The sequence below is a fragment of the Pleurodeles waltl genome, chromosome 1_1, assembly GCF_031143425.1.
Source record: "Pleurodeles waltl isolate 20211129_DDA chromosome 1_1, aPleWal1.hap1.20221129, whole genome shotgun sequence".
Lineage (NCBI taxonomy): Eukaryota > Metazoa > Chordata > Amphibia > Caudata > Salamandridae > Pleurodeles > Pleurodeles waltl.
In genome coordinates, this window is record NC_090436.1 from 227,580,939 (window position 1) to 227,607,411 (window position 26,473).

At 42.9% G+C, this 26,473-nt stretch overlaps 1 protein-coding gene across 12 annotated transcripts in view; it reads right to left on the reverse strand.

Annotated features, from left to right (window-relative positions):
• LIFR (LIF receptor subunit alpha) overlaps window positions 1-26,473 on the reverse strand; it is a 478,307-nt gene that overhangs the window by 75,742 nt on the left and 376,092 nt on the right. For all 12 annotated transcript variants that reach the window (XM_069221314.1, XM_069221272.1, XM_069221277.1 and 9 more), the window contains 3 exons: window positions 16,453-16,618; window positions 12,412-12,488; window positions 10,369-10,588 (listed from right to left, as the gene is read on the reverse strand). In XM_069221314.1, the coding sequence (XP_069077415.1) occupies window positions 10,369-10,588; window positions 12,412-12,488; window positions 16,453-16,618 (463 nt within the window). The remainder of the gene's footprint in view (window positions 1-10,368; window positions 10,589-12,411; window positions 12,489-16,452; window positions 16,619-26,473) is intronic.

Below are 26,473 nucleotides of genomic sequence, written 5' to 3' on the forward strand. Positions count from 1 at the left end.
TCTGCAATTATAATGATAATACACATATTTCACAGGCCCCCTGTAAAATGTTTTCCATATTTTACAGGGTCCCTTGAAATATTTTCCTTAGATCATTGAGTCTTGTGATATATGGAGTTCTTATACCACTGCATTGTGAGGTAGAAAATCAACCTTGTATGTATTTTTTACATACACACGCATGCACACCCTCCCCCAATCCCATATATTCCCATAAAAAAAGACATTTAAAATAATGGCAGTCCAGTAGCGCAAACACTGCAACATTTGCATATAAAACAGATATATATTCTAAGAGATTCATTGAACATCACTCAAAGTGACAAAGTTCTACATAAAAACTTAAATCATCCCTAAACATCACCATTTGTGGTCCCCAACACAAACCATAACCTGTGCACCCATTCAACACTTCTGGCAAAGGGTGTTCGTTTGCACATTCAGTGTTACAGAAAATAACAATGTATTTAATAAGGCTATACTAGTTAGCATTCTAAATGAGGAACATATAGGCAAAAACGGTGATATAAGTATGAGCAACACTTTCCCACAGGACACAATGTTCCTTTTGAATTGATTTAATCTTACAATAATGCAGGGGTGGCTGCTTTCTTTGGGCAGAGGGGCTACGCCCCATCACAATCACCCTGCTTGATGTACCATTAATAAGTAATCACATTAAAAGCTGTCTACTTTGATTATTTATTTAAAAGTTTAGAAGGCACATACAGCAGAAAACAAAACACACCTTTCAGAGAGCCGACACTGCCCTTTGTTGGAGTTCTACTCTGACGCTCGCTTTATGCGAGGGTCAGGCAGGCAATTTCACTGACATGCGCACTGGATAGATGACGTGCAGAAGAGTTGCTTTTTGGAGCAGCCCCGGGCGGCATTAGCATCAGCTCAGGTAGTGGCTAAATTGAGGTTATTAATGGTTCTCCATCCACCCCTTCCCAAGTTGACATAGGGTGGGGTGGGATAATTGAGCATCACGGACAAGGACCCTATGATGATTTAGGAAAGGGTGGGATTACCTTACGATCCCAGCCTTCTAAAGCCTTCCTCCCGGCCACTGCCACCCATCACGACTGGGCCACAAGAACAATAGGTAGGCAGGCCAGAGTGGTTAAATGTTGCTTGCTAAGGGACATAGCTGTTCCTGGGGAGCAGGGAGGAAATGAGTGTTTTTGTGTGTTTACATTTAGGAGTCGCTATTGTGGCATCCTGGCAAATATTCATTTCAGGATGTAATTTTTGGGCACATACAGTGCTATTAAATAGCCATTACAACCTAGTAATTGGACAAACTCGAGCTTGCATTGTAGTGTGGTCAGTTTTATGTATCCTTTGCGCATTAGCTGCAGGCTTTAGGCCTTTGTGCACTTTGCCCTGGATGTATTTTATTCCTTTGCTCGCAGCTTAGAAGCCTTTGTGCACTTTGCTCAGATGCTTTTTATTCGGCTTCGTACTGTTATTTTTCAAATAACCAGTTCTACGGTCTTCTTTTATTTTTTATATCACACTGTTTAACCTACTTCAGCACTGGAGTTCTCAATAACGCATTCCTGTTCACTCTGTGCTTCAGTCAAGGATACAGTCGGGTACATTGCCGATAGACGTGGTAGGAGTTTAGTCTTTGGCGTTCTTGCGTAGGGACATTTTGTGATCACGCTGACATGTTAGTTATAAAAACATTTCCTTGTCCCAATACATGCAAGAGGGAGATTCCGACCAGGGAACCACAACTAGGCGCTGACTGCCTTGCTGCAGATGCTGAACCAGATCACAGGCCTTTGCTCAGGTATGAGGGTTGATGTCTTCCCAGGGAATCTGAAATGCAAGTTAAAAGCTTAACATGCTGTGCTCGAAATAGAACTAGTTGAGAGAGAGTAGAAATTGTTAACACCATGATAGCATTATTCTTGTTTCACTCTCCTCGTGACTATTTCAATCCTACTGTGTTGTATGGTTCTGGTTATTGCGGCTCACACCTTAATATCTAAAATGCAGTCGTTTTATTAAAACAATATATAAAACTTAAACTGCCTTTGTCATTTGTATATGAGATCATACTGTAAATGAGAGAGTTGGTTTGGATCTGAGTGACCACGACTTCCCTGAGAGGTTACAAAGATGTCATGCGCTCGGCTGCCCAATCATCCCTTCCCCATGGGAGAGATGAGGCACTGCTAGTTAGCCGGAGCAAAACCGGATTTAGGGTGACAGAGGTCCTTCCAAGTGGGTCAGACTCAGTCCCCCACACCGTGAACGATCCTGCTACCTAGAAATCCAGTAGTCTGATTTAGAATAATGAGAGCCCACGCGACAGCATAAAAGTGGCTAAATAAGTCCATCCTCCAGCACCTCTCTTGGCACGGGACACTAGGATGACCACCTGTCCGTAAATTTCACAGACTGCCGTAATTTCGCCCTGCCGTCCATTGTCCGTGATGAAAGGCTTAACAGACGGCATTTGTCTGTAATTTTAGCCTTTCACCAAAAGGACGATGGATGGTGGGGCAAAATTACGGGCAGATCATTTTCCCCAGCTGGATTGAAAGGCAGGGAGTCTCCTGTACTCCGAGGGAGGGAGGGGCAGACAGATAAGAAATAGACTTTCTTGCCAGGGTGTCTCCTTCCCTACAGAAATGCAAATGTGGACAACTGGTAAATCTGCAAATGCAAAGGGGCTTGAAAACCTGCATTGACTTCAACCACTTGAAGCTTTCTGATGGCAAATACATTTTCTTTAGAGAGGTACTGTAATGGTGTTCCAAGGTGAGCTGTGGAGAGTTTGGTTTTAATGGAGTGTTATAAAAAAGGTTAGTACTAGGTATAAACTGTATATTATTCAAATCTGTATTTGAGAAGCACTTTTTTAATTTAACCAAAATGTATTTGTGCATTTTGTAGCAGCCTATATGATGATGTAATTGTATTTATATAGCACTTACTACCCCTGACTAGGCATCAAATGCATGTTTAAAGTAAGGACTTACACATTCACTGTTTTTCAGGCGCCTCGGTACCTCATAGTACTAACAAACATTGGCAAAGCCAATGGGTCTTGTCTACGCAAGAGTTACGAGCTTTGCTAATGTGTTTTAGCCATGTTATACACCAGAGTGGCTGCTGTTCAGCACATCTAAATGTTAGTGGCATAGTGGTGTGGAGTGGAGAGGAGTAGTGGCGTAGAGCCCAGTGGTGCAGAGTACAGTGCAGTGGGGTACAGTGCAGTTGTTTAGAGTGCATTGACGTACAGTGCAGTGGTTTAGAGTGCAGTGGCATGGAGTGTCGTGGGACAGAGTAGAGTGGCATAGAGTGCAGTTGAGTAGAGTGGCATACAATAGAGTGGCAGAGTGGCAGAGTGCAGTAGTGTAGAGTGGTGCAGTGGCATAGAGTGCACAGTAGACTCACGTGGCAGAGAGTGCAGTGGCATTGTGTAGAGTGGTGCAGTGTAGAGTGGTGCAGTGTAGAGTGGTGCAGTGCAGAGTAGAGTATAGTGTTGTAGAGTGCAGTCGCATAGAGTGGAGTGATGCAGAGTAGAGTGTCATGGAGTGCAGTGGCAGAGTGCAACGGCGTAGAATGCAGTAGTACAGAATAGATTGGTTAACAGTACAGTGGTGGAGAGTGCAATGTTGCAGAGTATAGTGTCAGTGCAGTGATGTAGAGTGGAGTAGAGTGGCACAGAGAGCAGTGGCGTAGAGTACAGTGGTGCAGAGTAGAGGGCAGTGGCGTACAGTGCAGTTGTTTAGAGTGCATTGACACACTGAGTGCAGTGGCATAGAGTGGCATGGGGTAGAGTAGCATAGAGTGCAGTGGAGTATACTGGGATACAATAGAGTGGCTGAGAGTGGAGTAGAATCATGCGGCATAGAGTGCAGTGGCGCAGAGTTGAATATTGTAGAGTGGTGCAGTGCAGAGTAGAGTATAGTGCCTAGAGTGCAGTGGCATAGAGTGCAGTGGCACAGAATGCAGTAGTGCAGAGTACAATGGTGTAGAGTGCAGTGTTGCAGAGTAGTGTGTCAGTGCGGTGGTGTAGAGTGGTACAGAGAACAGTGGCATAGAGTGCAGTGGTGCAGAGTAAAGTGCAGTGGCATACAGTGCAGTTGTTTAGAGTGCACTGGTGTAGACTGCAGGTGCATAGAGTGGCTTGGGGCAGAGTAGAGTGGCATAGAGTCCAGTGGAATAGTGTATTGGCGCAGAACGTAGTAGTACAGAGTAGAGTGGTTTAGAGTATAGTGGCGGCCAGTGCAGTGTTGCAGAGTAGAGTGTCAGCATGCAGTGGTGTAGAGTGCACTGAACTAGAGTGCAGTGGTCAGAGTGGCATAGAGAGCAGTGGAGTAGAATAGATTGTTTCAGAGTAGATGGCAGTTGCACAGAGTGGAGAGGTGCAGGGTAGAGTGCAGTGGCATAGAATGCAGTTGCATAGAGTGGTATAGAGTGTGATGGCATAGAGTAAAGTGGTGTAGAGTGCAGAGGTGCAGAGTAGATTAGAGTGACGTACAGTGTATTGATGTAAAGTGCAGGGGCATAGAGTTGAGTGTTAGAGTAAAGTGCAGTAACATAGAGTGTATTAGCTAAGAGTGCAGTGGCGTACAGTGCAGTGTTGCAGAGTGGCATAGAGTGGAGTTGTGCAGACTAGATTGGTGTTGCCTAGACTGGAGTGGTACAGCGTGCAGAGGAGCAGAGCGCAGTGGTGTAGAGAGGCTTAAAGTGCATTGGCATAAAGTACAGTGGTACAGAGTAGAGCAGAGAGGCATAGTTTGAAGTAGCATAGAGTGCAGTGGCATAATGCGGAGTGGTTCATAATGGGGAAGAGTGCAGTGGCGTAAAGTGGAGTGATACAGAGTAGGGTGCAGTGGTGCAGAGCAGAGTGGACAACACACTGCCATTACAAACAACACATTTTTGCTTGAAATTACCATTACATTTGCACAGATATACAGTTTTTCAAATCAAACTATACTGTGCACAGACGATGTGTGGAAATTGCATCACCTCATGCAATGATTTGTTTTAATCATATAAAGGTATTTGTTTGCAGCACAGATCAGAATTAACAAAAATGTGCTTCATTTGTACTCCTAATTCTGATATATTCTGAAGTGTATTTAAATGTTGTCATGTGATAGAAAATCTCTTTCCTAACCCCAGTATCCAGCAAGATTGTCGCAAAAAAACTCTCACTTTGAAGTCAGAGAAAGAAAAGTAAACACTACGTTCCCACCAAAGACAGAGCCTGACATTTGACTTTGTTCTTTGAATGCACAGCAAATGTGATGAGATTAGAACAAGATTTACAGGCCTGTTGACAGAAAGGGAGCACGTGGAAGGATACTGTAAATAAGGTTTTGCCAACGGAAGGGACGAACTCAAGCTGCATAGCCTAAAACAAATAAAGCGAGCAAATTGAAAGCAACAAAATGTGAGTTCCAAACGACAAGGCCAATGGAAAGCAACGGGCGGAATGCATTCCCAAGGAAGCTCTATGAATGTACTTGAAGTGACAGCCGCGGGATACTTTGTGGGGAAAGTCCAGTATTTAGTCCATTCCATATCTTGCAGAGATTTGACCACATAAATCACCCAGGCAGTAGGACGAGAAGACCTGGAGTGGTTTCCATGTTGCAGGAAAGGTCTGTACACCCATTCTATCAGTTTGCCACCAGTTTCTATGGTGTAGAGCTTCTGGCACACCTCTTGTAGGGTTAGTGCTAGGTGGCAGACATGAAATAGGACACTTAATAATTATTTAAGGTGGTTGTAAGTAAGGAGTTGACTGGAGTGGGGATGGTAGTCTGCCATAAGGGTTTGGAAATTTAGTAGCCCGCCGTCCAGAAACAAATCCCCCAATTTTAAGATACCTGCAGCATTCCACTGATGGAGCTGCACTGAGCACAGCCGTACTGTGCGAGTGGGAAGGCTTAGCAAAGGTAGTGCAGGAGCATAGGGTTTCTTTGTGTCAGTGAGCTTACAGGTTCTAGCAAGGCAAGAAAAAGCTGTGCATGATAACCCCGGATGGTGAGCCGTAGAATGGTCAGCAGGAAACAATTAGCAATGCAGTAAACCCTCCTTAAAACTCTTTATGGATAAACCCCATCTCATGCCAGGGGGCGGGCAGAAAGACAGCAAGCCACCCACTGGAACTGTGCAGCTGAATAATAGCATTCTAACTCCAGAAGACCTAATCCACCTGCAGTCACGGGTAGCTTTAAAGGAAAGAGCTACCTGACGTTGCCACAGCGACCAAATCAGATGTGTGGCATGTCTGAGGAAGGAATGAAGGACGAGCAGGGGAAGGTTTGCAAAATAGTACTATCATTGGGATAGCGGACCATCTTCACTAGTGCCACGTGGCCCACTACAGAAAGCAGAAGAGAAGACCAAAAAGCAAACTGGGCTTGGAGGGACTGTGAAGCTCTGCCGAGATTTCCAGCCAGTAAATCAGTGGGGGAATGGTAGATATTAATCACTAGGTGTCAAACAGTAACTGGTTCCCAGTTCAATCTGAGATCTAATTGTATATAAAGGGGGGAACAGTGGCATATGTTAAAGAAACACTAATTACATTTTACATTTTTTACATTTTGTTTGTGCAATTTACATCCCAAATATTTTGAAGATTATATCTGTACTTGACACTTTTAGGGATAACCCAGATCACTAGTTTGGCTTTTGCTCAATTTCAAAACCATTTAAAGACACGGCCAAAGTGGGCAATTGCCTTGCACAACCTTGCAAGGGGTCTGGCCCCTGCTCACCCTTCACAAGCACGAACAGCGGACCATTGCACCAGAAGAGTTTGCCAAGGTGGATGGGTGTTGCTTGTTCAACCACTTGTCAGTGCCTCTTCTGTTTCTCTCCTGTGTTTCAGAGACAACTCTCCAGGTACCCAATACCTTCTGATAGTCACGGTGGACCCATCTTGTCTAATTTTAGTAATTGTCCCACCTTGTTCTTCTCTTCCTCATTTATCCAGTTCTTAGCAACAACCCTTTGAATCACTTGCCATGGATCTCCTATTTGATCTCAATTTCATCCTCCTCTTTTATTATCTTTGATTGGTAGTCCGGGCTCCAATTTCTGAGATGAATGTAGAGTCCCTGACATACACTTTAGTGCTGTGAGACTACAGACAAGTTGTGGGTTCCTCACATCCTGACATTAGGTGTGAGACTGTCGCCCACACCATGTGTCCTGCCTCATTAATTTTTTTTTTAGGTTGAAAGTCCATGGGCGGTTGGGGTAAGCCAGATGTGTGTGTTCAATTTGTTTAAACTAGCATAAGGTTAATTACCTTAATGCTTCCCAAACTGTTTGCCAGGGGTTTTAAAATGTTCAGAAACATAATAAAAATGTTGCTGTTACTTTCTCTTCAAGAAAGATTGGGTAGATTTGGGTAGGGGTGATGGCCTTTCCGCAGTATGAAGGGCATTACTTTACTACTGAACAAGGACGTAATGTGACACCTGAATGTGGCATACCAGGAGGCAATCACAAAAACACCACAGTGAATAAATAGTGCTATGTTAAAAAAGAGTAAATAAATGCACTGACAACATAGTGAGGCATGGCCTCTCTTGCGTGTGTCTGTAAAACTGACATTTGTTCTTGAATTTTTTTCCCAAATTTTGACCCTTTGTCCTGCATTTTTTACAGTCCTGTCCAGAATTTGCCTCAATGCCAGGTGGTCACCCTACGGGACACCCGGGTAAACCTTTTAAACCTCTTTTCTTGTAATGCTCATTCCCAAACCTTGCTGTCTGACCCCCCAGTTGTAGTTGGAGGGAAGCCTTAGGCTTACATAGCTCCAGTTTTACAGGCAGAAAGGGTGGGGGCTGCACTTCACACAGGCAAGTGTTCGAGTGCCAGTGGCTGCAATCACACCTTTCGTGTTCAAGTTCGCTGGCAGTTTTTCCTGCACCTCACGTCTGAGCAGTGCTTAATTTGTGCTTGTTGTTTCCGGTGCTGAGCACCGGCACTTATTTTCAAGGGCCGGGGTTTGCTCTTCTACTTCAAGCATTTGCTGCAAGCAAAAGACACATATGGGAAAGACGGAGGAAGGGAAAAACGAAAAAGCATCACAAAGGGAGAAAGCAGAAAGCTGCAAAAGTGAGCTGAAGGGGCAGGGAGTTGCTTTAAATGGATTGAAGAGGCCCGAGATGGCTTCAGGATTACCCTGCCTCAGTATTCGGTGTTCACACATTTAATTGCAGCAACTGTGTGTTTAAGAGGAAGGCTTTGGGCACCGGCATCTCTTTATTTACAAATTAATCACTGCGTCTGAGTCGACTTGGATGCCAGCGCGGGTCGCTGCTTTTCACACATTTTAAGTTGTAATCCCAGAGAGAAGTGCAGCATTTCACACGTGTTTTTAGGCGTAAGCTCAACATCCTGTGAGTCTGGGTAAATCACTTGACTACCAAAAATGAATATGCCCTTGTGTAATAAACTGCCACTTACGTAAAGTGCTCCAATGCCTTCAGTTCGAGTTTGCGCTACACACACAAAAAAAAACAAAAAAAACTGTAAACTGTTTCTTGCCTTTTACTAGTTAATACGTGTTTGTCATGTTGGGGCATTTTGACTGCCCAAACACACAAAGGGACACACAGGGGTGGGGGTGAAACTGACAGCTAATTCAAGCTCAAGTTCAGGTGCCACAATAGACCAAAGCCTGCATGATCGGTCCGGTGCCTATTTTCGTCTCTTTCCAAGTGTACTTGCTCCACACCGCACACATTTCCAGTACGGTTTAGTGGATGAGCGCTGTACACAGAAAATAGGTACTTCAATTAAAAAGAGGCATAGATGAAGTAAGTAACAAATACAGTAAGCCAATTATTGAAAGGTATGGCAGGGATCATATTAACATTATGCAGACCGACTCAGGGAGCAACAATAAGGACAGGCACCTCTCGGCGTTCCTCTTTCTGGGGTCGATAACATGGTTACTATGCATTTACTGTTTTGATATGACCTGTTCTCTTATTTTAGGTTTCATATGTGTAGTGTGTTGGTTTATGGAGCACACTGTGCCCCTACCATATCTAATTGTGATCCTACCTTATCACGCTTTTAAAAAAAGTCTCTTGGAACTACAGTGATTACTACTTAATATATAATAATGTTTTATACACTATTGAATAATGGATGGCAAAGTTATCCACTCAGATATCCTGATTTGCAGCCTGTGGTTTGCAATCAGAGCTGGAAGTTGGGGCATAAGTCTATCTTAAATGCCAATAGGGCTGCCCATTAGTTCTTACGTTTAAGGGCCATCGGAATAGAGAATAATAGCTCTCTAGGTTATATGCCCACTGCAGAGAGGTTTTTGTACAGTGCACATCCTGAGCTCACATATTTGAAGGAACTTTTGTGTGTGATAATGAAGAAAAATGGGGGTTGGTGAAGTAAAATATTTGCCTAGGATCTCACACTAGTAATCTGGGATTGACCCAACGTTTTCTGGTTCACATTGTGCGAAACAGTCACTAGATGGGTATCTCTTTCTCCCATTTTACATGAAAGTGTGAAGTGCATTCTTTAATTCTTGCCCCATGAGGTTAGAGCATAAGTAGAAAGTGAAAGCCATAAGAAGAGAATAGGGATGTGAAAAGGATAGGGATAAAGAAAACAGCATTATCCAGAAGGTGTAAACTATAGGGAGGGGCAGACAATATTGGAGAAAGGCACCGGGAAATAGAAACATGGAGAGGTGGTGAGAACAAAACTCACATTTTAATTTTCCAATGACCATGCTTCTTAAGAGACCATCAATCAATATGGCAAGAAGATGTTTCATTTTTACCAGCCAGCTGCAGTGCAGAGGTAACTGTGTGTGCAGGTAAGATAATTAAAAACCTTATTCGTCGCAGTGTACAATCTGCACACTACTGTGAATGCTGAACACATTTAATGCAGTAAGATACGAGGCCATGTTTTCCTGTGATTACATTTTTCAAGCCCAATATTCACAATTGTTTCTTAAACCTTCTTGCTGTGTCTCTAAATCCTTTATTAAAAGTTGCTCTATAATGCTCCACTCTTTTTCCAAGCTTTTCTCGGGGGAGAACCCCTTGCACCCTTCTTATGTCAGTCGGACTTGTGTGCTTTACTCACTTGCTGCGTAAAACTAGGCCCTACCTTTTATGCCCCACCACTCTGAAATGTCACCAGCTGCCACTAAAATAATGATTATTTTATATATAGCATTTCATAACGTCCGCTGTCTTTGGCAGCTGTAAACGTTACCATTACCCAAATGTAAAGGCATTGAATCTGTGAATCGAAAGCTTTTTAAAAAGGGATAGAAAATATTCCGGGGACTGCACAGCAATAACTGAGCTCACATTGAAAACTCACCACTTGTAACCTCCAGTGTCGATAGGTTTGCAGGAGGGGAAACCCCAGCAGCGTTATTTGCCACAACACTGATTACGTAATCTTTGTTGGCAAGCTTTATCCGTGTAGTGTTCTGCGGCCTGTCAACAAGGCGTCTCTCCGGCAAAGAATTCCCTTTCAGTGCCGTCCACTGGACTTCATAATTAAGGATCTCCCCATTGGCAGCATCTTCAGGTATAGGCTAAGAACAACAAAAACGTGTACACTCTTAAAGCAGATGACAGGAAAATAAATTAAATCAGTCAGTGTCAAGAAAAGAACAAGTCATAATTGTGGCATAAATGGAGAAGATATATTTAGAATTACAGTGGACCCTTCCTTTAAACTAGGGCACCTGTTGTGGGTAAGTTCACTGACTAGATCCCATTTCACAATTCCTATTCTCAGAGTAGTTATGTCATTCCCACAAAGGTTACTTACATGGTACCTGCCATGTTTGCCTTACAGTATGATGGCACTTCTTGTTACATCTGATGTCAGGAGTCATTGAGGCAGTACCATTAACACAAAATAAAGAGGGTTCTGGAGTCCTGTTTATTGACCATACTGCCCACTGTAGTAGCAGCTTAGCAGCAAACAAGAGGCAAATAAGCGGGGGGCGAAAATGCACGATGGTACTTCAGTTACTTCTGACATTTTAGTGATTTGAAAGCCATGAGCTTACATACCTGTAACCTGTGAATTACTTCGGAATTTCCCTGGTAATACACTTTTTCTTGTGAGTAGTAGTAGTATCTTATTACAAACACAGATGTAACTTACTTATGAATTTCTGTCACAAAGTGTATGATTCGAAGTGAGGGTGAAGTCTGATCGTCGGGAAACCCCTTTTATGCACAGGAGCGAATTCCGAGCTAGGAATAAACACTGAATCACATCTGTTTTGCCCTAATGAATCTTAGTAGGTCCAACATGCTGGTATTTACTGGAAAGGCCAAGAGGTATATACCAAAACAATCAATATTTTTGTGCAAAACCTAATTTTCCAGAAGAAAACTCAGAATGGACATATTAAGTACACCCGGTGAAATCCGTCGTCTCACCATTTACTGAGTGTAGTAAGCATCTTCCTCGTCCACTTGGAAAAAGGTACATGATAAAAGTGAAGCTATTTTCCAATTATACAGATTCGCTAGGAAGAAAATATATATGTTTATGAGGCGAATTGTTTCAACTTTAAAGACATGAAAAAAATTACTAGAAATTACCCTCTCACACACCTAAGTAAAATGGGTTGATGTCCCATAACGTTTTAGAAAAAAATAAAAAAAAAATCCCACCTTTTGAGAAAGTATGTTTTTCTCTCATTGTGTTTAAAAATGTGCAAAGCTTTAAACCTAAAAAAACAATTCCCACTTTCTGTGCAAGTTTGTTTTTCCACTGCACCTGGACTTTCCAAAAGCTGAAGTGGGTTGTCTTCTCATTGACGCTTGGAGCATTCGTTTATGTTCGCGCCCCCATTGTAAACTACCTTACCGAAGTTCAGGCTCACGTTACTGAAAACAGCTCATAATTAAAACAAACACAGTGTGGAAGGACAAAGGTACAGGCCAAAACCCAGCAAGTAAAGGTCAACCTGGTCAGTATTTAAAGGCCTGGAGATGAATGGGTGATCTAGCACTTTGTGATGTTCGCTCAACTGAGCTACCTGCGTAGAGACTTTGCAAGGAGAGCTGAATGAACTGTTAACCAAGAGTATACCAGGCTGCCTCTAGGTTACACTGGATGGCTACCAATGCTCACCACAGCCAAAACAGGGAGCTAATATTCTGGCAAACCCAGTCCTTCCCGGTCTCCTTTTCCTTTAGTGACATCCGCTCTTCCACTGTTAAGTTATACTGCACGTCTTGCCCTTTTTCCCAACTTCCGGATACAAATGACTTAGGACCAGATGTAGCAAAGGGTTTTACCCATTCTGTGTCTATGGGAAAATGTGTTCGTGTCCATTTGCAGTAAACACAAGAACACGATTGGGTCGTGTACTGTAGTCGCACTGAAGCCTACCTTCCAGTATAAGAAAAGTGTCCGTCCTTCTGAACTCCACACGATTTCTCTCCAGGCATCCGGTTCTCTTTCAGGAGCTGAAGTAGCAAGAATTTAACAACACAATTAGTGACACAAACTAAATACATGCATGTATGTGTGATACAGGAGATGGTGTATATGACCTTTTCGAATTTATTTTGTTTTTAATTTAAACATTTTTTTTCTGCTTACATGAATACAAGACACGTTAGTTAACTAATGAAAGTATATCCCACAGTAGACAATGCATTATCTACCGTTTGCACAAAATTGTAATTATCCTATATCTTTTAAGTTATTTTAAATAGTTAGAAATGTAGTATCCACACTTTTCCGTTGAATTTGCCAAAATATACTACAGTTTTTTTTTATTTTAAAGGAAAGCATGGGTCAGTTCCAGTATTATTGACAGTTATATATACTAAACAAGTAAATCTAGTGCAGCGGTCTAATCTAGATATCTCAATCAACCTAATTTCTTGCCTCATTCCCCCTGCGGCTTAAATACCTTTCAAGGTTTTACGCCAACTTAAATGCCCCTCACGCTACAGGTGTGTAAGTGTCTGGAAACTGTTAAGTATTGTAGCTTAGTTTATTGGTCACAAAGTGCAGCACTCCATGTCCCATTCAGACATCATATTGAAAACAAGTATTACGTTTGTGAGGAAGCATCCCATTCTCCAAACTAAATAAGGCTCTAAGACTTGTCAAGGTCAGCCGAACGGAGCAAGGACGTAATGAGCTGCACACGCAGGCAAGGCAAGCTTGGTAGCACCTACATGTGAGTAAAGGCCCAGCTTGGACAAGTGACACCAGTGGGACTGAGGCAGTGCCTGGCCTCTCTCCCACTCAATATTGTGCAGGCAAATGAGTAGCCAGAAGATTAAAATACCCCCCCACCCTGAACTAAACCTCTGATGGCACCAAGTAAGCGAACCAAAGAACACCAACCCTTAACTAAAAGAGCTTACTTTACCTTTCCATTCAACCATCTATCCATTCATCCTTACACAATTCCATCCACCCACTGATATTCACTATTTCATCTTTACAATCGGTCATCCATGAATTCTTTGATTTATCATTCAATCTTACCCTGGTCCATCCATCCATCCACTCTGCCATCCATCTGTTTACTCTTCTATCCACACCTTCATCCATCCATCTAGCCATCCACCCACCCATACCCTCTGCCATCCTTCTGCTCGGACATCCATCCATCCACTCTGCCATCCATCCATCTTGCCATCCATCCATTTTAGATTCATCCACTATGCCACCCACCCACTAAATTAAGATATTGAGGACTGGAAGTGAGATCTAACCAGAAACAACATTTGCATATTAAACCTGTGGGAATCCACTGATAACAAAAATACAATAAATTTGTGGAGGAACGCCTCTAGGAGCATTTCAGTAGAGACAACCTCTCCCCCCTGTTTGTTGGAAAGAAGGTACACAGATCATTGGACAGTAAGACCTTCACCCTGGTGCTCCACTGCGACTAGTAATCATACGTCTGTAAACTCCTGTGATAGAGACCTGAAGATAGCCAAAGGCAAAATAGACATCCAACATCAATGTGCTAAATTGTCCTTTACCTTCACTGTAAAACTACTGTGCAGGAAGTAAGGGCGACATCAAGAAGAAGCTACACTCCTGTGAAGTACAATACACAAAGCTTTATCCAGCCTAGATACATATACGTTGGGCAGAAAAGACACCTATCGTCATCAACGCAACTGGTGTTACTAAAGTTTTTAAAAAGAACATAACAAGCCAAAAGGAGATGCTAAGAAAGATAAAACTGTGCAGTCAACTGCTTCTCACAGTGATTCCTTGGCCTCTGGCAATATTGACTAAGTAAGCTCCATTATTCAATAAAGAGACTGACTGTTTTGAGGGGTGGAGGATGTGGCAGACAGGTCAGATTTACAATTAACTGTTCTCTCACTGCTGTGTAAAAAACCTCATCAATTTAATATCAACTGATCACTTATGACGCTAACATATGCTACACTGTAAGCCATAAACATACAGTAAATGTTCAGCATTGACGTGGTCTGTGGGGTGGGACTGTTACATTATGTGCCCAATAGCATGCATCACAAGTTTCAGACGGTAAATTCATGGGGAGGGGGAGTTTGTTAGGATGTTTTTGGTCACTGGATGTGGGTGGGTGAACAATAGCAAGACCCTAAATTGAGTCAAAGTCAACCAGATTACCCCAGAGATGCAGAGTTTGGGATTCATATTGCCAGAATTATGTCACAAACCTTACAAACCCTGACTGCAATATTGTGTCAAATAAACATTGCCTTTTGGTTCCATGTTTCTTGACGAAGAGAAGGAATTTGATTCCTTAGGGTATGTATGAAGAAAAAATCTACGGTAGGTTAGGGATGGGAAACCATATGTTCCACCATAGTGACATATTATATGCAGATCCGAAGATTCATGTAAAAATCAATGAACCCCCGTCTTAACTTTTGTTTACCTGCAGGGGAATGAGGCAGGGCTGCCCTCTCTTGCAGCTGCTAGTCGTAATTGCAAAGGAACTGCTAACCTGTCAATCCACAGAGGAGCATCCCTATACAGGATGTCTTCGGTAACAGACGGATTGTACTGTCAATATAGGTAGACAACATCAAACTTTTTGCTAAGCATTCTGTGACAAACTTACCGGTGATTCAAAAGCTGGTGTGGTTTAGCTTATACTCAGGTTTTAAGATCAACTGAGATAAACTGGGAGTGAATTAGGTCAATTGTTTTAAAGTACATGTTCTGGTGGAGCAAGAAGTCTGTAAGAATAAATATTCATAGCTCCAAAGAAATTGCAATCAAAGACAATTATGGGCCTGTCATGGAAAAGTTAGCTAGAAAGCAGATAGATGGATTCACTTAACAATATGTATAGTGGGAAGGGTAGACTCAATTGAAATTATGATTTTGCCCCAATTTATTTCATTTCACAAATATTTTATCCTTCTACCACAATCCTTATTTGCTAATATTTGTACTTTACTTTCACAATTGATTTAATTTGGAAAGCAACCCAGGTTGAGGTGGTATGTCATGACACTGCCATATGAAAAATGTTTTTTTAGTACTTCATTTGGAACCTTATTTATTTGTTACTCTGGCGCATAATGTTGCATACGGGTTCTATCCACTGCCACTCATCCTGCATATAGTGGTGGAAACTGACCTCACAGAAAAAGGTACACCTCATAATGTACTCAAATGTCCCATCCAAAGAACCATGCAGATAATACCACTAATAGAGCGTGGTATATATACACTATGGAAATAGGCAGGCTATTCACAGCTGTATTCTCTACCGATCGCCCTTTAAAACAACTGTACTATCCGTCTCTCAATTGAACTTTCAGTTTGAGACCCACTTTGTTGTAGAGTGGACTTGGTATCTGCACATAAATAAGAAATGTATTTTCCTTAAACAAGTTTAAATAATAATGTTTACCAGACCCCTAGTTAATTTTAGAGGCATTATCAAAATGAAATGCACCTTTTTAACCAGTGAACATTCGGAGTTCTTGCCACAGTAATATATATGAAAGGGGTCAGTGGATGAATAAATATGTTGGATGCCATGATGAGCACTACTGGAGTAGATATGGATGCCCCTGCCAGATGACTGTGGGTATCTCACTGCAGATACATTGCTGATTGCTGAGCTCACACATCAGTCACAAATATAAACTACAGGCATAATCTCTTCCACTTTAAATTCTTACACAGATTGTACTATCGCATGCCAGCCATTGGACATAAGTTTGACTCAAGCGTGGATCATTCATGCCGGAGATGTAAGATCCTATTTGCAGATTCATTAGTATGACCCGGTTTCACAAGCATTCTGCAGTATTGGCAGAGAGGATTGCAAACCAGTTCAGAAATGCATGTTCTTATGCACGATTGCTTTAATTGTTTAGACATCATCATGGAAGAGTTTGTGAAATAAACTCTAAGTGAAATGTAATAACAAAGAGAACGTACGTGCTTCAGGTGTGGTATGTGTCTTTTCAGAACTCCAATAGCTCCACTTCCAGAAGTGCTCCGAGGCAGCGCACCTCACGCGGAAGGCGTAAGTGTTAAACGGATGTAGGTTATCCACAGACGCGCTGTATAAGGCGTTGTAGTGTCCACTCAGAGTGACATTTCGCTGTTGAAAATAAGAATGCACACACAATAGTTATTACCCACGCCTCTAGAAAGCAACAGTTAATGTTACTGCAGGAAAAGGAACTCTAAAGAGGTTTGTGACGAATGTTTAAAACGTTGACACAGTGAGCATGGCTATACAGCAAGTGTGACAGGCTGTTCATTGGCGGGGGTGGGGGGTCCATGACGAACCAGAGCCCCTTAACAACGCTAATAAATGCAACATATTACTCCGCGCTTTTTGCATGTGCAGGAAGTATAATCAAATATATTGAGATAGTACCAAGGTGTGTGGAGATAAATCCACGCAATAATAAAAAGTCTCATTAAAGTGACTGCAGCGTGGAGTATGCGACGTGTAGACAGTGATTTCCTTAGCTGGGCTCAAGCACCGGTAATAATGTGGAGACTGACCCCGGCACTGTAGTGAGAGCTGACCTACATTTATTTTCATTGTGTGACATGCTGAGTTTATATACATTTTGAACAAGTTATGTTCTCTTTTGAAACACGTGCCAAGTAATCATGGCAGCTAATCTCAGAAGGACTGACACACCCTTGTAAAACTTGTTTCACGTTAAATGCTATAACAAAAGAAAGGACTGATAACCTGTCCTTTGGTACAGATTGATTGTTTCGGATGCCCAAGAGGTTAACCTCTCAGTTTCATGCCACAGGGGCAAATCTTGAGTGTCACACGAAAATGATACAACAGGTTGTAGGGCCGAGCTAGGACCTGGAAACATCATATCATTGGCTTGTATAACTTGACTCAGAACTGGTGCCCGAACAAACAAAACAGTCATGGCAGAGTGTATCCACAAGATTCCAAGTGATCTACCAAAGAGCATCACTACACCAATGTGTCCATCACACCAATACGTATTTGTTCTAGCTATGCAAGTGGAAGTCTGGAGGAATACATACAAAGCAACCAAGAAGTAAATTGAGCACTTCCTCAACACATTATCTACAACTACAGTGCTTTATCTCTGACCTTAAAGGAAATTAAAAAAAATACAGAAATAAAAATGTAACATTTTCATAAAGTGTTTCTACTATATTTGTGGAGCATTTACAATACACAAAAACGGCCTTTGGCCAAAAGGATTATTCCAAAGGACAGTATGTTCTTGGCTAACATTGTATGCAGATATGAGCAAAACAAAACAGCAGCATGGATGCCAAAATGGCATGGATATTGAAAACTAAATATTCCAAAATTGATCTGATGTTGCCAGGGATGATCAAAGTTGTGTGGCTGTCTTGGTTTTCTTGCTTTGCTAGTGTGCGTAATCAAAAGAAAGGAGTAAGAAATAGGACATTTAAGCTAAATTATGTATAAAACCTGTACATATTGTGACGGAGAACATTCAGCTACAGATTCCAGAGTGCACTAGGAGAGCATTGGAAAACCTTGGTACAGGCCAAGAATACAAAGAAACAGAAAACAGACAAGTAAATCTAGGCCATGAGCAACAACTTTGTGTCAGAAACACATTGGTGTTCGAAAGCTGTTGTTGTCTCATCTTTTTGAAATAGATATATATATATATATATATACACATATATATATATCACAAATCTAGCTCGGCATAGATAGCATGGTGCTGATCCAATGCTTAAAAACTTTGCTAGATAAACAGACATCTGAGGTGAGCAAATCTAGAGTGTCGCTGGTGTTGCAGAGTGCTCCTTATTAGAGCTGCTCTCCACCTAAACTTGGGAACTACCCAGAGTTCTCTATTCTTTTTTGCATACATATATATATATAAAGATATATTCATTGAAAAAAACAAACGTTACAGAGACAGTTATGAAATAGAATTTAAAAAAAGCATAGAACTTCACTTAAAAAAAACAAAGGTTACAAGAACATTATATATAGGCTCACATTTTTAATGTACAGAACCATAGAAATTCATCTGTTAAGATTTATCTCAAGTAACTATAACTCATTCTCTAATGTAACGATAAGTCGCGCCACTGCCGTGCACAGTCAAAAAATTTACTGCAAATATTACATTGATTTTATCAATGATATTATCAAAGATGTCAGGAATGTCGTAATTTGTGGGGTAATTAGCAGTGCAATGCGAGAACACGAGTTATTGTTACTTGAGATAATTCTAATTATAACAGGTGAATTTTTATGGTTTTGTACGTTTAAAGCGTGAGCCTAAATATAACTTCCCTGTAACCTTTGGTTTTTTTTCAGTGAATTTCTATGTTTTTTTAACATCAAGTAATTTTCATTACTATATGTTAATCCAAACACCGCCGCCCACGGCCTTTGGCCGTGCATGAAGCAGTGCTTAATTTGTAAATAAAAACGTGCCGGTGCCCAAAGCCCTCCTCCTACACTCGCGGGTGCTGCAATTAAATGTGGGAGCATGGAATACCGAGGCAGCGTAATACTAAAACCATCTTGAGCCTCTTTAATCCATTTACAGCCACTCCCTGCCCCTTCAGCTCACTCTTGCATCTTTCTGCTTTCTCCCATTGTGATGCTTTTTCGTTTTTCCCTTCCTCCGTCTTTCCCATATGTGTCTTTTGCTTGCAGCAAATGCTTGAGGTAGAAGAGCAAGCCCCGGCCCTCAAAAGTAAGTGCCTGGTGCTCAGCACCGGAAACAACAAGCACAAATTAAGCACTGCTCAGACGTGATGTGCAGGAAAAACTGTGTCTTTTGCTTGCAGTAAATGCTTGAGGCAGAAAAATAAGTGCCAGCCCTCAAAAATAAGTGCCAGTGCTCCACACCGGAATAAACAAGCACAAATTAGGCACTGGTGTGGTGGAGGTTGGCCGTAGGGCCTGGCCTGTGGTCCTGCAGATAACTCCCTATAACCACCCATGTGCCACACCCAGCCTTCAGCCATGCACGGTGGCATTGGCCACAGAGCCTGGCCTGTGGCCAGTACCTGTGGCCAATCCCTCCAACCACCCAACCCCACACTGTGCACAGCCTTTGGCCATACTTAGTGAGAGTTAATCGAAGGTCTGCGTGGCCCCTCTCCCCTAGATGATTTCAGCCCGGAGACCCCATCCCAAGGGCCTGGCACTAATATATTCATTTTTTTAGGTGGCCCCCTCCTGAGGCTGAACTTGGCCCAGGCACCCCATCCCCTGGGGACTAGTCAAAAAACATTTTTTGGGGGGGGGAGGGGGCCATACGGTCACCTTCTCCTGACCGATTTTGGCCCCAGGGCCCGGCATCAATATATATTTTTTTCAGGGAGGGGGGGCATACCCACCTCCCCGGGCCAATATTGGTCCCAGGGCCCCAATCCCCCCATCCTCCGAGGCTAGGCCTTCTAAAAAAAAAATTGTTGTTGGAGGGCCAGGCGACCCCATCCCCAGGGCCCGGCCAAACATTTTATTTATTTTGGGGGAGGGGGGACATGCGGGCTCCCTCCTCAGGTCAATCTTGGCCCCAGGGACCCATAAACTGGGGCCTGGCCATGTCACCACACCAGGGTGCCCTGCAGGGCAGCCAGTCAAAGTGGTTGGGGACCATGGGGGAGCCTCAAGGCCCCGTGGTCCTAGCCAGCTTCCCACCTCCTGCAAAAGCAGACATTGCTGTTACAGAGAGGCAGCTGCTAGGATGCAGGATGCCCCTATCCTGGAGCCATTGAGGGCTCTGGGGACCATATCTCCCAAGGCTGCCTACCTCTATGTCTTGGGTGCCCATCCCGGAACATAGTGATTTACCTGCTTGCACTGGCGTGGGCAGGTAAACCTGTGTTTGCTCTCACTTGGTAGGAACAATTTCAAAGCTCCCGCCAAGCGAGAGCAAACACAAAATCCACTCCCAGCGGGCGGTAGCATAAATAAATGCTCCTGCGCACTGGGAGTAGACATTTCATATGTTTCCTTGCCCACACTGAAGTGGGCAGGGAAACAGATGAAAATTTTACTTAAACCCACAGGGAGCTGCACTTGTACAGCAGGCAGCAGAAATGCTGGTTCCTGCTGGAGGTGGGGAGCTGGCTGGGGCCTTTCGGAGCCCTCACTGGGCACTGGCACCAATCAGGGTGGGTGTGGTGGGTGTCCTGGGGCGGCAAAAAGAGACCCAGCCTTTGTTATCCGGGCGTAAGAGGATGGGGTTTCTGGGGCCCCTTTTCCATTTACAAGGTGCTGGGTCCCTGGGGATGGGGTCTCTGGTGATGAAATTTGCCCGGGGAGGGAGACTGCATATTCTCCCCCCAAACAAATATAGTGATGGGGTCTCTGGGGTGTAAAATGGCCCAGGGAGGGAGGTCACATATCCTCCCTCCCCTACAAAATAACACTGTGTCCAGGGGATAAGGTTCCTGGGGCAAAAGTCGGCCCAGAAAGTGAGACATGTGACCCCTCCCCAAAACAAGGTGTTGGGCTCCGGGGGATGGGGTCCCTGGAGCCAAAATCAGCCAAGGCAGGGGAGCTGAATGCCCCTAGCCCTCAAAATATGTGCTGGGCCACGGGCCCACAGGTTGGTTGACTTTTGAGGGTTGGCCACAGGGTCTGGATGCAGTCCAGAGCTTGTGGCCACTGAACTGCTGCGCACGGCCAAAGGCCATGTGCCGCGTGGGGATAGCTGAATGCGGGGGCCGTGCGCAGTGGCGGCTGGATTAGCGTATGGTAATTAAATATTCGTTTATTTTAAGAAAAACCCTAGAAATTCTCTGAAAAAAGATTACAGTGACGTTATAGTTAGGATATAGCATAAAACACCACAAAAAAATTCACTGACAAAAACAAAGGTTACAGGCACAGTATAATTAGGAAATAGAATTTTAAAAAAACCTTAGAAATTCACTAAAGAAAACAAAGATTGAGGGGACGTTATAATTCGGTCCAGATTTTACATTTAAAAAAACCCATAGGAATTCAACAGTTAGAGTTCTATTTATCTTGTGCCCTAAGGTAACTATAACTCGTGCCCTCGCCATGCATTGCTACTTACCACACATATTACATCAGTTATGACATCTAATAACACTACAACATTTCCAATTAAATTATTGATGACAAAAACTGTGCATGGCAGGGGCGCCATTTATACATACCTTAGGGAGCGAGTTATAGTTTCTTGAGCTAATTATAACTATAACTGCTGAATTTCTATGGTTTTGTGACTGCCAGTAGATTATACATATATATACACCCATAAACACATACAAGGGAGAATGCCATCTGTATAGCCGAAAACAAGAAATGGCGTAATAATAAGGAATAAAAAGGGACACTTTCAATGGAAGGTATACCATGAATTTGAAAGCAGAACACCTCCAGTCATCCATTGGGAAAGGACAGGACCAAAACACAGCTGGACTCCAGACTTGCCCTGGATCCTTGAGTCCTGCCCACTCTGCTCCCGATGCCCACAGCCTGAGTCCATGTGGCCACAGGTCCAGAGCAGGTCCCCAGATGACTCTGACCTTGTGTCCTCCCTGGGTTGACCCCTCCCGGCCAACAGGACAACGCCTGCAGCCTAAATCCGGAGCACCCCCATGAACGCGAGAGAACCGGTCGAAGATTCCCTACGATTAAAGGTACTGCTGCACCTGCAGCCCTCTGGCCTTGGGGAATCCGACCACCAGTCCAGCAATGTTGAGCAGGCAGCCCTCTTCCTTGTCCAGCCTGTGGTTTTTCGGAACTGACCACCCTGTACCCAGCCTGCAGCATCTTTGTCACCTTCGGGGTCCCCTATTGAAAAGCACTGGGAGCGCAACGCTGTGTTTGTACTCTGCTCCCTGCCACCCCTGTGCCGCTGAGGTGTATGTGTTTGGTGCTGACCTGTGGCCCCCCTGGTGTTCACCTAAACACCCCCAGGTCTGCCCTCCGAAGTCATAGATACTTAGCTGCTAGGAGATCTGTTTACCCCAGTGTCCATAGGATCCCATTCTAAATCTACCTTCAACTTTGACATCTGCAGCTGGCCAGCCCTGTGTTCCTGGTTGTGTAAGTTTGGGTTCATCCTGAACCTCGATTAGTGGACATCCTAACCCCCGGAGACTGGAACTGTAAGTCCAGTACTTACCTCAAAAATGCACTAACACTTTTCCTCCCCCCAGGACTGTTCTGAAAATTGCAACTTTTGTAAGTGAAAAGTGTTACTTGCTTGTAAACAGTTTTCTTTTCCAAATCTAAACAAAGTGCTATTGATACATATGTCCGATACTTACTTGCAAATATACTTACCTGCAAGAAGATCCTTTTGGTTCTAGAAATAAAGTAACAAAATATATTTTTCCAATACAAATACATTGGCCTGGAGTTTGTCATTGAGTGTGTGCCTCATTTTTATAAGTGTACAACAAATACTTTGCACTACCCTCTGATAAGTTGAAGTGATATTGGTATTTTGACTACTGACTTTGTGTCGCACCCCTCTGCACTTGGCTTAGATGCCCACCGTCACATTAGTGGTCACCAGTTACAGACTCCATTTTGTATTCAGATTAGCCTTAGCTTCACTGCTACACTAGAGGTGCAAGTAGTTTTCCGTACAAACATGGTATGTTATTTCTGTGTGTTCTCTTTCTCACCGAAGAGCTGGGACATATTATCACAAAGAGCTAGGTCATAATATGGCGGAGTCAGCACGATAAGGCTGTACTAGACTGATGATTATGGTACAGCAGGGAACGGTTTAGCTTTGGGAGGGACGCCTTGGGATTTTGGCCAATTCCCAACGTGTTTCTTTCAAAGCTTACCTAAACTAGCCAGCATTTTTTAATACTTCTCTATGGGAGGGGTTTTCCAGAAAGCTCCTTCTTTGTTTTTTTTAAGATTAAAAAAAGGGGCCCTGATCGACAGTGAGGGATTCAGAGACTTCAATCAGGATTTTAGACGTCGAATGCCTGATATATTTTCCGTGAGGGTAGAGATCTTTCTCGCAGTCAAACCGGGTCATCGGACTGCTGGCAGGAGAAAGATGAAGCACCTGACAGGCCCTACGGTGATGCATTTTTATTAATTATTTGCTTTGTGTATGAAAATATATGTATACATATATTAATTTAAGTGTTTGTATGCTTGCATGTATATAATTGCTGTTTATAGATTGAAGATTCTTTATACATGGTCTTACTTTGTTGTCGCACATTTTAAAAGTACATTTTTTGCTATTCAAGCCTTCCTTCACGAGCCTTGCAAAAAGCTATAATAAATGTCTTCTTCAGATCAAGAAGTGCATTCCAGAGAATCTTTTCGACTCCTTTCAGTTTGTATATTTTGGCTCAGTCAAAAGTAAAGCAAAACATAAGTCTAATTGACTGACCAGACTGCCACAAAAGAGAGCATTAGTATTATCTATTTTAGCCTTTGTTAAGCCTCTGGCGAACCCCTGGACTCTGTGCACGGTGTATCTTATTTTGATATAGTATTTACAGAGCCAGGTTCCTACACTTGCCTAGAGGCACCTCAACTAAAGATATTTATGGATAAAAGTCATAGTAACGGTACCCTAGTGCACACTAGAAGACAGAAAATTGATTTGTTGTACATAGATAAAGCCCTCCTATCAAAGCATGCGCAGTTCATTGAGCTGCTAGTTTAGCATAAAAGAGTAGGCACACAAACCACATAGCATATGTATCTGTGTGGGATTTATAGAGTGGGAAGTTGGCTACAAAGCAACACATCGCTGCAGTAAGGAATGGGTTCCATGTTATTGTGGCAGAGCAGGAAACAGCGTGGTGCCTTGTATTCTGCTGCTTTCCTGTCCAGCAATCCAGTTTCTCTCTTCTTATGTAGCCCAACACAGGTTTTGACTTTGAAAGTCAGGTGTAGAAGGATGCCTTCAAAGGCTTTTTCATATGTGATGAAGCATGACATAGATAGGGGAGGAAATCTCTGAGTGTTTAAGTGATCTTTTGAACTTTAGTAGACCCTAGATGAACACTTCTTAAAGTGGTAGGTGAGGCTCTTGGGTGCTGGTAGGTAATGCCAGCACAGCTATTCAGAGGATGCTACCTGGAAAAACTGGCTTCACCTTGAGGAGCTGTGTCAATTGATGCCAGGCAATCCTTGTTTTACTTGCGACATGGAACCTGAAGCTGAGGTTCACATTGATGGGGAACCCTAGTGACTTGTGTAGTGTATGAGCCTTTGTTTCTATATTCATTAATAAAGCCAGCACTGGATCTGGAGTTGCATTCTGAGTTCTGTTGATGAGAACAAGCTCAATATTGGTTGGATTGAGTTTGAGGTATGTTTTGGACACCCAAGCTTGGGCGACAGTGAGACGGACTTCAATCTTGAGATGTCAAGAATTCGGTTAATCTTCAGGTAAACTGGTAGTTGTCAGCACCCTGGTGAATGCTTATGTCTTGCCACATTTTAAAATGATTGATGAGAGGCTGTAGCCTCGCAGGTGTCTGCAAGTTACAGGGATTGCATCTGACCTGCAGGAAGTTATCTGTACCAACGATGCTCTATTGTTCAGGTATAACTCAGGAATACATTAATGAAAAAAGTATAAAGCCCAGTTTCACTCAGAGGCATCTTGGCAGTAGAACTGTATTGATGATACTGAATGTGAAAGGAGTGAAGGTTACTGTAATTGGCATGTTTTAAGAGGTTTATGGGCACAAGACCAGAGATACTAAGAAGCAATGAAGGGAATTGGCTGTATAGGTTTGGGGCTATAACTGTAAAGGCTCTGCCTCCTGAACGCTCTTGTCTAATATGAGGATGTGGCTTTGAGATGGGAAGAACAAGCGTATTTGGAAGTGAGTGACTTGATATTTTAGCCTGAATTACAAGGGCCAAAATGCCATGAACACCACCCTGCACTAGAAAAAGAGACTTAACTGTAATTGCTTGTTCAACAGAAAACCAGTGTAATTCGCCACAGCCTTCAGAAGCATGAAGAATTCATTCATCTCACCATCCAGTTTTGAACTAACTGTAACTTGGAGACAAGCTTCTTCCACTAGCCATAAATAACAGTTGTTAACAATAACAGAGTCTGAATAAACTGTGTCATCCAATAATGCCTTCATTTTCTGAAGAATCATGGGGGGTATTGTATTCAGGAGTTTTGACTAAAAGACACAAGCAGCAGTAACTGAATCAGCTTGTTTCTGTAAGAGAAGATCTTGACAAAGTCAGAAATTCACATTTCTGACCAAACTGTAAACAGGCTAGGCCAGAAGCCAGCTTCCATAGATGGTCTGGGTCACAAATGAATACCTCTGTCTTCTTAGCATTTACCTTTAAAATACTGCTTGTCATCCATGCGTGGATAACTAAAAGCCAATTGAGGTGTGTGTCAAGTTTCATCAGACTGACTAGTCTAAAAAGCATGAAAGTGAACTGGCAGTTGGTAAGAGAGAGCTAGCATTGACTATGTTATGGAATTGGCAGATCCAACAACCCTGGTGATGTCCTCAGGATCCAAGATGGGGGTTTTGAGGAGTGGCAGTATCTGTTCAGTTTAGAAGGCATCTATCAAATTATTTTGAAGGCAAGATTGATGAGGACTGGAGTCAGTGTGTGTGTTGTCTTTGAAGAGAGTAATGAATGTGGGCAATGTGGGGTTCCTAGAAAGCTAGGTCAAGGGACCATCAGCATTAAGTGTGCTTTCGATACTGTCTTACATATAGTGCATCTCATTCATTAAGTTGTTGGCGGATTTTAATTCTCAGAGTTAAAGGCAGTTGCTAATTAAGTAGGACAGAGCTGGACTACTCTGTTGAGTTGGCACTTTTATTGGAGGCCTTGCTGATGTCGTATTCATAGTGGGCAGCCTTAGCCTCAATAAAGAGCTGTCTGTTTATGGAGTGGAGCTGTTTCAGGGTTGTGAGTTTATCTAGTACGTGTGTGTGTCTTCACTTCTTCATCTGATGTAATGATTTCTGCAGATGAGCT